The 14,015-nt window shown below is 38.9% G+C and overlaps 1 protein-coding gene across 1 annotated transcript; it reads left to right on the top strand.

The window, feature by feature from the left end:
- Positions 1-53: 53 nt before the first annotated feature.
- Positions 54-13,921, top strand: mfsd2ab (MFSD2 lysolipid transporter A, lysophospholipid b). The gene is made up of 14 exons (XM_020932509.2): positions 54-289; positions 2,760-2,882; positions 3,530-3,654; positions 7,284-7,407; positions 7,561-7,639; positions 7,905-8,065; positions 8,147-8,237; positions 8,526-8,644; positions 9,044-9,127; positions 10,711-10,794; positions 10,905-11,017; positions 11,402-11,545; positions 11,895-12,071; positions 12,187-13,921. Exons 1-14 carry the CDS (start codon positions 203-205, stop codon positions 12,239-12,241), a joined length of 1,566 nt encoding a protein of 521 aa, XP_020788168.1. The 5' UTR covers positions 54-202; the 3' UTR covers positions 12,242-13,921.
- The last annotated feature ends 94 nt before the right edge of the window (positions 13,922-14,015 follow it).

The raw sequence follows: 14,015 nt of genomic DNA, 5'->3' as shown, positions 1-14,015 counted from the left end.
TGTATGGTCTGAATGCACGTTGGAAAAAGGGGCGGGCATCTCTAAAATTACTATAACCCTTTTTGCCTCCGCATCGTTTCAGTTTTCACACAGATAGGAGACTACCGCGATTCACTTAGGACGTTTTCATCAAAGCAATAGTTTATCTAACTCGTATTTGTTTAAATTGATTTTTGTATCAAGTTCAAGCCTCAGACGTGATATGGCCAAAGGAGAAGGAGGCGAACAATACTCCAACGCCAGTTTGTTGAATAAACCCAGTTCAGATGGCATTCAGTTGGCAAGGAAGGTAAGTACGTTTTATTAATTTAAAATGTTATTGATCAGACGTGATCTGCTTTAAACGTGAGGGGAAATGGGTCAGTTTCGTTTATATATACCTGTATGTAGCCGCTGAATGAATGAAGCACGACGCCGGTAAAGTGACATTTGTGAGAAGTGAGTCATGAGGATGAACGCGCCTTCTTCAGGACTGGCTTTATTGGGAAAGGCTCGATGAATGGACATTTAATCCGCAGTAGTCGTAGTACACTTTACATATATACAATACGTAGCCATCATTTCGATTTTCACATAGAATATAATCTTTTTATTTAAATCAGTTGCTCCACACCATCTCCTCTCCCATGTCGCGAGTAGATTTGCAGATCTTATCAGGTAAACCTGTAATAAAATTGGACACGTTGGCTAAGTCTGTTGCCGCCGCCAAGTCACAATGGACAAATTTTAAAATGAACTGTCGCAAAATGGGTGGGCGTCTCTCATGTGGCATCTGTGACTTCCTTTCAGGCGCGTCACATCAAGTAAGCGTTTAAAAATCACTCACTGCTCTCTATTAAAGAAAGTGTTCAGAAATTACTTGTATTTGGTTTGGTAGGGAAGATGGATTTTTTTTCCTATTAAAATGCGTAGACACCCATATTTCCGGCGAACGCGAATGCAGCAATCAGCTACACCCACCGGGAAGGCGACGTGTCCCAGCTTGGAGGAAAAGCCGGTGGATGCGGGATGAGACATTCCAGCTAAAGAGTGTACGTCTGTGACTTCAACCCACGTCAGCATCTTATTCATCTTTTACGGTTGTTATAATAGAGTCAACATAACAAACGCGTGCTCTTGAGTGAGACTAGAAAAGGCAATGTGTATCGGATGCGCTTTATCAGTGCACAGCATATCAGCACTGGTAGCCCTGATAGAGCAGCCTCTGTCTCACACATGTGCGACAGTGCAAGTGTTTCATATTTGCACGGGCACACAGCTGGGTTTATGCCTAAACACACACATATGAAATGCATACGTAAATAGAACCTGTGTGAAGCCTGGGACATTCTCACACATACCTATATGTTCCTATGGCTTGCGCAAGGAGACGCCGGTGCAGTCAGTCTGTAGTATTAGACTCCCTATAGAGAAAGTCACAGTATGTTCTCTCAATCTCTGTGTGAAGTGAAAAAATCAATTTAACTTTTAATAGTTTTTCAAGATGGATCTGATCCTAATCTTAACCATAGATACTGCTTGCCTAACCTTAATATAAGCTCTAACAGTAACCTATTAATACCATATCTTAATTTCATCTAGACCTAATAATAAAGTATTTATGTAATGGGGAGCTGATTTTGATCACCACAAGGGAGGCAGGTCTCCATGATGTGAGTGTATACAGATTTTTGTTGGCACAATGCGATAAATACCCCTGTAATCTTAAACTGTAAACTGTTGCCAGTCAGTGTCAAGTTTATTTAGGAACATCACCTTCACACAGCGTACCATGGAGATGTAAGCCTTTAATCTAAATCACCAGGTAGCACATGCATCATTATGGAACTATTGTATGGGCCAGTCATTTGAATAATTCTTGTTCTGTTTGTTGGTACTGGTGTCTTATTTCAACCACAGAGCTGTTTTGTCACCTAAACAAAGAGTAGGTTGGGTCCGTCAAAAAGACAGAGACTGGTTTATGCTCTGTTATACACCCTCTGTAATGGTATGCATATGTACAGGGTGTATCAGGAGAAAATGTGGAAACTGCCTTAAGTTATGGCAGAAATACTTTTCAGAAATACTGGGTTAGCTAGTTTACAATTACACTCTTCTGGTGTTGCAATCTAAAGCAAATTAGGCTGCTGTTTAATACAAAAAATTGATTGATCGGGAACAAGGGTGGTTTATTTAGTGCTGGTCAGAAAGGCAGCTATCCAACAGCAGTGGAGTCAGCCAAAGACCATGGTTGCCCTGGCCTTTCAGTGAGTATGACACCATGGTGCTGCCATGCCCAGGCTCAAGTCAAAAGGCATTTGTGTTGGAGGTGTGTAGTGCCGAGCAGGAAGGGATATTATGACACTGAAGAGATAAGCAAGAGGGTTTGTCTAAACTTTCCCAATGGCTCTTATGGCATTGTGACTTTTTGCATGAAATGTGTATCATATGTGCCACTTTCTTTAGGCCACTAAAATGGACTTTATCTTTAATCTAGCTGCTGACTTGAAAAGCGTGATGTGGAAGATTAGGTGGGGAGAAATGGAGAAAGTTATTTTAAATGTGTTTAAATTTATCTCAAGGTGGCTTTAGACACCCAGTTAAAAAAGTGCTGTTGACTATGCAGAAATAAGCCTCATCTAATTACAAGCCTCAGTCATGCAAAAAACCTTCAGAGGCTTGCAGCCACCTCAGCAGAAAAAGTTATAACTGTTGAATATTGTGTATATTATGTGTGTATTTGGATGTCCAAAGTAATGCTGTCTATTATTTCTCTTCAGCGTGACAGGAATAGACTATCCATCTGCAACAAGTTGTGCTATGCAGTTGGAGGTGCGCCCTACCAGATCACAGGATGTGCCCTGGGCTTCTTTCTGCAGATCTATCTCCTGGACGTGGCTCAGGTGAATGGGCTGATATTATCCTCCATAATCATTTGTCACACATTCATTCACTGTTACTCACAGCCTAATTATAGGGTGCCCTACCCCAAACATGGGCAGCAGCAGGAACTTGTTGTACATCACCTTTGCTCTTTTGCTGTACTCCCTTGTGGCCCTGCATTGTGAGTGTTGGAGACCACCAGCATACTACCCCAAAAAGGGGTAAAAAAAAAAGAAGTGGAAAATTAGCTACTATACTGGGCTGCTTCTTAGTAGGAGGACTCACTTTAATTGGATTTGACTTTAAGCCCATGGTCATGACCATGAAAAGTTTGTAAGCCATGTGCTTCCGAGGGTTCAGCTTTGTCCAGTTTCTTTGATTCCTGATTAAGTCGCTATAAAGTGACACAGCATGGTGCAGATTGTACAGTCAGATGAATTCATCAGGCTTGGCGTCCATTCAGGCGTGCCTCCTTCACACAATACGAAGAAATCAGGGCAGGAGTGGCCAAGTGCCTTTTCAGACTGAAATGGCCATTCTGTCAGTGGATTAAATCTAATTACTGTAAACAATAGTGTAATGTTTTTATTCACCTTTGTTTCTATGAGTGGCATTTTTGTGTTTAATAGATCTGGCTTCTAACATTCTGTATTTTCTTTTTATAAAGTTGGACCCCTTCTATGCATCTATCATTCTATTTGTGGGAAGAGCTTGGGATGCAATAACTGACCCCACAGTGGGATTTCTGGTCTCTAGAAGCCCATGGACTCGTTTTGGACGCATGCTGCCATGGTAAGTCATTTGACATTTAATAAAACATTCATTGTCCGTGTAAAACTAAAAGGAAGACCTTTTCCTACGCCTTGCTTTATCAGTAATGAAATTCCTGTGATTGTAATTGTCACTGTCACATTTTCTTATGCATTGCTCAGCTGTGGTGACTCATCACGAGGATAGGGGTATTAAGTGCCAAACAGGGGACATGTGTCAGTGTTTGGGGCGGAGCCTTGTGCTGACATCACTGGGGGTGTATTCAGGGTCAGTCTGATGCAATTGGTGCCATAACTCCATTGACCATTTAGCTTCTGCACACAAAAGTCTGTGTTCGATTATTTCCCTGTAACAAAACAACTCTTTTCCCTCTGTACTGAATACAAACAAAGTATTAAAGCCAGGAGTGTCATCACATTTCACACAACATGGCCTTTGGCAGGGCACTGATAAATATAACTTGTGCCTGTGAACTGGCATGCAGACTTGGCAACTGGCCCGGCTCCTTTCAGATCTTTATGTTCTTTAACTGAATTGTCACGTTTTTATTATTAATCCGTTACATAATCGCTACATAATTAATACATTGAAGTTTTTGCTGCATTGCCTTCCTTACTGGCACTGCTTTTGAGGCAATCGAAAAGGCTTTGGAGGTCTCTGATCTGGTAGGGCACAACAGTGAATGACCCCTTTTCTAAATGACATTCTCTCCATGCTTTTCTTAACTCAAAAATGTATACATCATCATTAGTTCATGTTTTATTAATTTTAGTCCTTTGATTGTGGCTATGACAAATAATGTTGACATATCTACACTGAGTATGATATAAGTGTGCGGCAAGGTGTCCCTTTTGATTTGCCAATCTCTTGTCAACATTAGAGCAACACTTAAACAAAGTAATACATATTCACAAGAATTGTTTGCGTGTGAAAAACATCTCTGTTCCGGTTGACTTGAGAGTAAGTCAAAGCTGCAGGTGACTGTTGTAGCCTCAGGTGAATGTCCTTGACTCAGAATGCATTTTGTAATTGGCACCACAGGGAGCCTCACAGGTTGGTGAATGCTATTCCTTATTTAAATCCTTAATTTAAAATAAAAATCCCTAAAGAAAAGCTTGCATCCAGTGGGGAACAATAAGCCCCTGTAGAGTTCTCCATCTCTTAATATACCCTCAGGTGCAGATGGATTTTTTATTATTAAATTAGAAAAAATGAACATTTTAAGGAACATTTTGTTGCAATGATATTTTGAGTTGAATTAAATGCATAACAGAGGGTTTTTCCATCCATCACTGTGGTGTTCCAATAGTGACAGGTGTGGTCCATGCGTGAAAATGTGCATGACAAAAGTCTAAGTAAGCGTTTGGCAGAAGGGCGCGGTTTGTAGTTTTCTCCAGTCCTTTAATTTAATCCAGTGATGCTGCAGAGTTAAGATTTGACAAATGTTGGTCACAAGCTTGGTTCAAATCTGCATGTATCCAGGCGTGATGGAGATTGGAGCATATTATTATGTTTCCGGGACAATAGTGGAAGAAAGGAATGCCAGGCATGTTTGGTCACATTCACGCCGAGACATAAAGATTTGAAGGCGAGTGTGTTGCATGAGCCGGAGAAGGCGCTCCATCTTAAACGTGTGAGTGGAGGGAATGGGGGAGGGCCCAATGAGTTCTGATTGGTCCAGCCCACAACACACCACTGGAGCGAGCCAATAGAATGCTAGTTCTCAGCTATGAACACTCAGATGGGCGTTGAGGAATCTAAAGGGGTTACTCAAGTTCAAGTTTTGAGGAGCAGCAGAATGACTATCACTGTTGCTGCAGCCTGTGACCAGAAGAGTCATAAGAAACTGGGACGATCCCAAACTTGTATTATATTGCTTATGAGGATTCTTGTTGGGAATGAAAAAGCTTTCTAATTTGACATGGATGTTTGCAGCAAGAATATTTAACACTCACTTTAAAACAATTGGCCATTAAAAATATGCTTGCTGTATTTCAAATCCTAAATTATTATCCTATTATTATCCTTAGTCATCCTTTCTCATTAAATTAGTAAAAAGATGCATATAGTAGAGTCTTATGTAGAGATTGACCGATATGGGTTTTTGCATGGCTGATGCTGATACCAGTTTGTTAGAATCCAGAGCAATCGTCAACCAATGATATTTGGCCAGTATGTTGGGCCAGTTTTAATCATTTTCCCATTATTATCTATTATCTAATTTAAATTTAATATCAGTAAAAGTCATACAGACCCTTGGTTTACTATAAACTGGATAAGAGAGCTGTGAAGACAAATGTAGTAAAGATTCAAGATGGATTGCTGATAGACTAAAAAGTACACATTGGTCCAATGTATCAGTCTATCTCTACTCTTATGTATGTCCCATATCTTGTGTATCTATGTTTTTTTCAACATCAAGAAAATTTGCATATTGCCATTTGCCACTAACCCAATATTACAGTTGTCTATAGAGATCTATACAACTCTGACAGGCCTGCTGAACCTGTTTGGATATGAGCTCCACTTACTTGTCAGCAGTTTTATTTTAAACTTTTTAAATTTGATTCCTCTGGGTCATCAGGACATTATAGCCCACTGTCACTGCTGAAGGAGCTGACCTACTGTACCAAGACTGAGGGTAGTTTTTATCAGTCACTACTCCACAGTAGTTCACTTGAATTTTATAAAAGTCCATCTAGATAAATCAAAAGCATTTTTCATAAAATTGAGCCTGAAGTGATGTTTATTACTCTATACTTATTTGTATACATGCATACATGATGCATACCCCATAATGTGTGTTTGACCTGTTTTTTCTCTAAGCGAGTCTATAATCTAGAACACAGGATATCATAGCATGAGCTGTATCCTGCCTTCCCCCCAGCCATTATTGCTTTAAAGAATCTGATTGGCCAAAGGAAATCTGACCATCGGAGGAAATAGACAGAGAATGAGGAAGTGACCACATGCTTCCACCAGTGGCTTTTTTAGAAAGGATTCCCATCACAGAATGACATCATACAGTACAAATCACCAGATGCAATCTGGTAATATGCGTGGGAGGGAAATTACATACAAGAAAAATGTGTGTTGAGATGATTCGTGATTTGTGATTTATACAGGATTTGTATTCAAATGAAAAATATTTATAAGTGCATGTAATGGGTTTATGCTGCATTCTTTCACCTTTTAAAAGAAAAACTGGCCTTACAAAAGATATTTAAAAGATATATGTTAAAATGTAGGTTTAAGTTACATAATATATTTCTTTGATTTACAATGTTACCAGTCAATTCCTAAATGGCACATTTTTACTTTATATTTTGTGTATCAGAAGTAAGATTCACATTTAAAGCTGCTAAAATTAGAAAACCCAGGAAAGCTGTGGTATTACCCTGTTTGTGCATGTGCACACTCAGAACACTGTGCTCCAGTTGCTACACGTTTAAACTTGGCATCAACAAACAAATGAGGTCCAGAAAATTGGCTGGGTATAAATGAGAGCCAGTCACATTAACTGGTGTGTGGTGCACCTTACGTAATGACCAGTGCCTCTCTTCATAACAACTGTTTACAAGTTCACTCACTAGTGCACTCACGTTGTCCATCCACTCATGTTTGGGTTTGTTCTTTCTGTCCTCCTACAGGATCCTGTTTTCTACCCCTCTGGCTGTACTTGCCTACTTCCTCATCTGGTACGTGCCCCCCTTTGAGAACGGCAAAGTCATCTGGTACCTCTTCTTCTACTGCCTCTTCCAGACCCTCCAAACAGTGAGTGTGACAAAAGCACATGTGCATTCTACTATCAGAGTATTAGGCACAACTTTGTTTAATGAAAGGGATTCTTAATTGCACATTGCAATGTTTTAAATTGAAACATGACATAAAATACTATTTTTAAATGGCTTTCTGTTCTATTTGTAGTGTTTCCATGTGCCATATTCTGCCCTCACAATGTTCATCAGCTCAGAACAAAAAGAAAGGGACTCCGCGACTGCATACAGTGAGTATTGTACAATGTTTTCAAATGGACTTGATTAATAGTCTGTTCAGTTTGGGTCTAATCTCTAATTACATTCTCAGATTTGGATTAGACACAGTGCTGTGTAAATATTGTTGATACTATGAAAAGATAAAGATGTGAAAAAGTGTCATTGTTTATGATTTTTTTTTCCCATTAATTCCATTTATATTCCAAAGTGGCTATCACAAATTACCAGTTTGTCATATGGCACAATTTGACAAGCTGATCTCTTGTCCTTATTCAGGGATGACCGTGGAGGTCTTGGGCACTGTGCTTGGTACCGCAATCCAGGGTCAGATAGTGGGAATGGCCAATGCACCGTGCCTCCCGGGACCTAATGGCAACAATAGCAACAGCTCTCTCACAGAATCCTCACCAGAACCTGGCATCTCTATTGAGCACACTGTATGAATGCACACACAAAGAATCAGTCTTAAAATGTTTTGTCAATAAAATTCTAATTGTGATTGTGTTTATCTTTTGTAGAGAATGGCATATATGATTTCCTCTGGAGTCATCTGCTTAATCTACATCCTCTGTGCTGTGGTTCTCTTCTTTGGTGTAAGAGAGCAGAAAGGTAAGAAAGTATTGAAAACTTTTTAACCTTTTAACAACTCTGTAGTTGTTGAGCTGCAGATGAATAGCTTACACTGACATGTTAGCCTTCATCCAAAAGTTCTGCTCAGTCTTGGCTTGTGTTGTGTGGCATGACTGTAGCCTGTCTCAGACAACGGAGGCTACTGTTAAGCCTCCTTGGAAGTCTTGTGACTAGCCCCTGTAATGGGCAAGATGACAGAGTTCAAGCTCAAACAGTTGAACCAAGAACCAAAACAAATTACTATAACCATGTTCTATTTGCTTTCAGAATCATGTCGGCCAAAGTCGGAGCCAATGTCGTTTTTTCAAGGAATCAGGCTAGTGATGGGCCATGGACCCTATGCCAAACTGGTCATGGTTTTCCTCTTCACCTCACTGGGCTTCATGGTAAGTAATACAAATATCCAGACATAGCCTGCATTTATACATTAACACTGACCACCATTGTGAAATCCTTTCCCATTCTCAAAATAATGCCTCTCAGTAATAAATAAATAATAATGTGGTACCTTCTTACAATACACATCTGTTAATATGAGATGTGTTATATTTGGGGTCTTGCAGTTTATAAATGTACAATTACTTTTCTTTCTCTCTCTCTCTCTCTGTACATATAAAGAATACTTTAATCTTTTATGTGAAGTGGCCATGCTTTCCCATTAACCTTGATTGTCTGTTGGGCTTTTTAAACTTATGTGTGGCCTTTCCTTGGTATGTGCCATGTGTGCCAAAAATGTGTCTTTGCTACTGTAAAATGAGATTGATTCCTGATGCTTTCATTTACAGCTCCTGGAAGGAAACTTTGCCCTTTTCTGCAGCTACACTTTGGGTTTCAGAAACGACTTCCAGAATATCCTGCTAGTCATTATGGTAAGCACACAATTCCCAACATACTGTAACTAGCTCCCCTGAATTTACTAAAAGATCCACGTTTCCATAGTAGTTGGCTTTTGAAACTATTACTGACTTGTTTATGGGAACTAATTTAGGCACTGAGACAAAGGAGCTTGCACATAAATTCACTGTAGCTTGAAGGCTGCACAGTTCTCCTTTGGAATACATTGTTTCTCCACTGCCCTTTGGAAAGATATGTGCCCATTCTTGCTGGTCAGTTTGAATGCCACCCCATTCCCACTAACAACAGCAGAGATGGTGCAACTTGGCCACAGTTTGGTCTACCTTTATTTCACTAGCTGTAGCCTGTACATCAAAGTAAGGACCACACTACTGTAACAGGTGAAGCATAACCACTGAAGCAGGCTATGAGTAAAAACTTTTTTATCCCAAGTCAAAAAGATTACATGCTTTGATCTTTTGCATCATGGAATGGATCAAATCTCCAAGTCAACTACATTTAAAGTATTCTTTGAAAATGTCTAATTTTTGACACTAAGCCTTTATAGAAGTGGGATGATGTCAGGCAGTAAATGATCCTTATCCTTACCTTTGCTTAATTTAGAGGGACAAAGATCGAGTTTTTCAAAAAGACACTTTGCTAACAAGCCAGGCTTTCACTGCGCATTATATAATCTCTTTAGATGTATCTTGCACCGAGTGGAAGGTCAAATAACATGAAACATTGTCCCAGAGCAGCAAGGAGTTCATTAAGCAGAACAGAGAGGATCTTTGTATAGCTTTTTACTCATGTAGGGACTGTATGATCTATTATTATGGTTTTGGTTTCTGGGTTATATGATAAAACATTACTTTTTTATCTTCATATTAATCATCATAATGGTATTTAGTTTAGTTTAGTTTTTTATATTTAAAATATTAATAATAATAATAATAATAATAATAATAATAATGATAATGATAATGATAATGATAATGATAATGATAATAATGGACATTTCTTCCTCCAAATTCTGAACTCTGCTCCAAATCCCATGTTTTTACTGAGAGACAATTGGCCATAGACCTCTCCATTAAGATCCAAACTGATCATCAAGTATTAGAGATGACAGTGGAAGATTTTCACATCAAGTGTCAGAGCAGATGGGAAAAATACTGGTACTTACAAATATTTGTATATACTTTAGCGTGTTCAAACAAGGAGAGGTCAGGGGCCAGGCTTACTCACTGATATGAATGAGCCCTCTCCGTTGAGCCACAGGAACCCGCTGGACTTTTCAATAACATGACTAAGATCAAGTTTGTTTTGGGTAGAGCTTTTGGGAAGAGCCTGAAGCCACATGGAGTCTCATGTGCAATGTTGTGCTTGGGCAATGTGCTTCTGCATCACCACACTCTGCCATGTTAAAGCCTAGCGGAAGCAGGGAAAAGTATCCAGAGAATGCCGATAGTGAACACAATTCATTCATTGTTACATAATATCAAAGCACTGTGCTTACACAAATTGGAATTTTTAAATATAGGAAGTGAAAGTAATAACTGAAACTTGTAAAACAAAACAAAACAGCAGCTTGACCTCATGCTTTTTTTGCCCACAGCTCTCTGCAACATTGACCATTCCCTTCTGGCAATGGTTCCTCAGTCGCTTTGGGAAAAAGACTGCAGTTTATGTTGGAAGCTTGGTAAGAACACTTTATCTTAATGCATAATAGACAAATGACTAAGTGTTTAAGTGTTTATGGAAAACAGTCTCCTGTGCATTATAGTCCTAATGTGTTTCTGCACTCTACAGTCTGTGGTTCCTTTCCTTGTCCTGGTGGCACTTGTGAAGAGCAACTTGATCATCACCTATATTGTGTCATTTGCTGCTGGAGTGTCTGTGGCAGCAGCCTTCCTTTTGCCATGGTAAGAAACAAGCTGTCATGGCACATTGGCTTATATTGCAAGAAAAAAGGTTTATAGTTCATGCTTAAACTTGCCTTGTAGAATCCTGATTGTTAGGGCTGCATCATATATTCCACATTTATTTTTGTTTACATTATTGGTAATGCAATAGCTGTCCCACATATAACTGACATGCTTTTTTTTTTTTTATAAATCAGATCAGATTTTTTTGGTTTGATAGAAGGGTATCTTAATAGAAGTGCAAGACAGGGCTGCACAATTTTCATAATTTGAAGACCAACATTAGACTTAAGTTGATGAAAACACAGTTATCGAATACTGCATTTTTTTCTCATATCCTGGAGCACTTGTACAAGAGTATAACTATGTGTCTTTTTTCTGTAGGTCTATGCTTCCTGATGTGGTAGATGATTTCCAAGTGCATAATCCCGACTCTACTGGCCACGAGGCGCTTTTTTACTCGTTCTACGTCTTCTTCACCAAGTTTGCATCCGGGGTCTCACTGGGCATCTCCACTCTCAGTTTAGAGTAAGTTATTCCACTGAAATCTTATTTAGACTGCAGAGCTGTTTCGGTGTTGACATGAATCTGAACTAGTTTAGTAGGACAGATTTAAAAAGTCAAACGTGGGTAAGACAAATCTCATCGACAGCAAATCCGGCTTCAAAAGGAAACATTCTGGGCCTTTACATGATTAAGTACACTCAGGCAGAGTACTGTATAGTGTGCTGTATCTGTGTCACATGACTGAGCTGACATTACTGCACTGACTCTTGTGGCCTGCTGGGAAAAAAGATTTTATTTGATTTTGGCATTAGTTCTACCAAGTTTGATACATATGACCATCACTCTTATCAAATCATATTTTTTTCTTTAGTTTTGCTGGCTACGTGACAAGAGGGTGCTCTCAACCGGCTGCAGTGGATTTAACCTTGAAACTCCTGGTCTCTGCTGCCCCTATTGCTCTCATTATTATTGGACTTTGCATACTGTACACTTATCCGATTGATGAGGAGAGGAGGCAAGGCAACCGCAAACTGTTGCAGGAGCAGAGGTATCAGAACCATAGCTATTTACAGTATTAATTGAGGATAATTGATGATTGTAAATATACAGTATGTTACTGGCTTGTGAATGTAAAAAATAATAAACTTCTGATGTTTTTACAGGGACAGTGAAAGTGATTCAGAAACAGACTCCACAGAACTGGCCAATATGGTGTAGCAATGTGCCGACCCTGGACTAAGTGGCTAGTTGGCTGGTTGGCTGGTATTTTGCACTGGGTTGGGACCAACATACCTGGGCCTGTTGAGTAAGACAGGTACTGCCTTGTCCAATCACAATGCTGCTGTTTGAAGTCTACAAAACTTGAGTGTCAGCCACATGAGGCCTTTTCTAAAAAACAGTTCATCTACAATCAACGCATTTTATAGCATGTTATTCATCCTCTCCTTTATGTCAGTCACACCTCAAAAGCCTTAATTTACCAGCATGCTGCTTTTGAGTGCTGTGGGAATTTCCTAAAGATTGTCTTCTGGGTGAGGAATGGCACAAAATATTGAAATGTGTTGGCAAAGGAAGGTTTTCCAATGCTGCCATTCATGGTGCTACAAATCTGAACTTGAGTTTCCATCCATTTTTAAAACCATGTTGCGCATTTGTGTCCTTTAAACTGTGCAAAAAAACTTTTTCCTCAGTTGCAGACACCAATAGACATCTGTATATACTTACCTGCAACTAAAGGACATTGTACCTAAAGACACTGGAAAAGCTGCTCTCAAATCACTGACACAGCATTTTAAAGCACATTTATGTGTGGTTTACAAAATCACATCGTTTCTTCAGAGTTTACAAATCTGTCAACTGTCCCATCTCATTCCACCTCAATGTTCTTTCTGCTACTGGTCATGTGATGGTGGAGCAGCAGACCTCACCATAAAGTTGAAACCACTACAACAGTAAAGAAAAGCTTTCTGTTTGCACAATTAGAGGCCATAACATACAGTATATACATCAGACAATTTATAGATCAAAATCTAAAGACTGGAGAAACTATTTTCTCTGCAAAACCACCCTCAGTTGTTACCATTATATGTATTTAAATATTTATTTCATCTTGAAATCCTGTTTGCCATAGTTTTGCAGTATTTAAAGTCTGTATGGTTGTTCCAGCTGAATGGTGAAAGTTTTAAAATGCTGATTGGAATAAAGGTAGCTGTAGGTGTAATTTTAAAAAAAAAACAGATTTTTTTAAATGCATGTCACTACAGCTGCTTTTGTTCAGAAGGGTATTCTAAAGGGAAATTACGTTGAAAGTTGAAGATGTGAATGTGATATAGCCTCCTGTGTTGACTTTTTTGTTGTAAATATGTTGTGAAGGAACAGAATACTTTGTGTCCTTGTCATAAAAATGACAAAAGGCATAATTCATATCCATTGATATGAAAATGTACAGTGTCATATGTTATACATACTGCTCCATCTGTAACATGTTATTTTTAATAACGGGTTGCCAGATTTCATATTTATTCCCCTTTTTGTTTATTTATAAAACAGAATTTATTCCATTCGAAGAGGGGGATACTGCACAATGAACACTGTGCCATTTCTATGTAAAGCCCTAAACGAGTTGTAGATTATGTAAATGTCCTGTTTTATCTTATCAGTGTGTTGTATTTTATGCCAGTGAACTTCCCAAATGACTGAGGCTGTAGCCAAATTTGTGATCCACAAACGCCTTGTGTACAAGCCTCCTGTGCATATGTATATATTGTATGTATACTTGTAAATATCTTTGATATTTGGTGATGTAAGTCAATTCTGTGTATTCTGTACTGTACTGTAGTTATTTAAAGAAAAAGAAAATGAAGACATTGTTAATAAACATTAATTGTACTGTGAAAACGTTTGATTGTGTTACCTTGTTCCTCTTGACCATAAACAGGGAAACCATAAATTTATAAATAACACTATTGAGTGTGATAAATGAGACGTAGTT

Source organism: Boleophthalmus pectinirostris, unplaced genomic scaffold (genome assembly GCF_026225935.1).
Source record: "Boleophthalmus pectinirostris isolate CB_2022bp ecotype Guang Dong unplaced genomic scaffold, ASM2622593v1 HiC_scaffold_21, whole genome shotgun sequence".
In the NCBI taxonomy this organism is placed as follows: domain Eukaryota; kingdom Metazoa; phylum Chordata; class Actinopteri; order Gobiiformes; family Gobiidae; genus Boleophthalmus; species Boleophthalmus pectinirostris.
This window is presented reverse-complemented; position numbering and strand designations above follow the sequence as displayed.

Bases quoted from the DNA above. Each gene is read 5' to 3' on its own strand.
- mfsd2ab (XM_020932509.2), top strand. From the start codon at position 203: ATGGCCAAAGGAGAAGGAGGCGAACAATACTCCAACGCCAGTTTGTTG. The intron at 7,640-7,904 runs GTGAGTATTGTA...GTCCTTATTCAG, and splicing joins GGACTCCGCGACTGCATACA to GGATGACCGTGGAGGTCTTG. The intron at 12,072-12,186 runs GTATCAGAACCA...ATGTTTTTACAG, and splicing joins AAACTGTTGCAGGAGCAGAG to GGACAGTGAAAGTGATTCAG.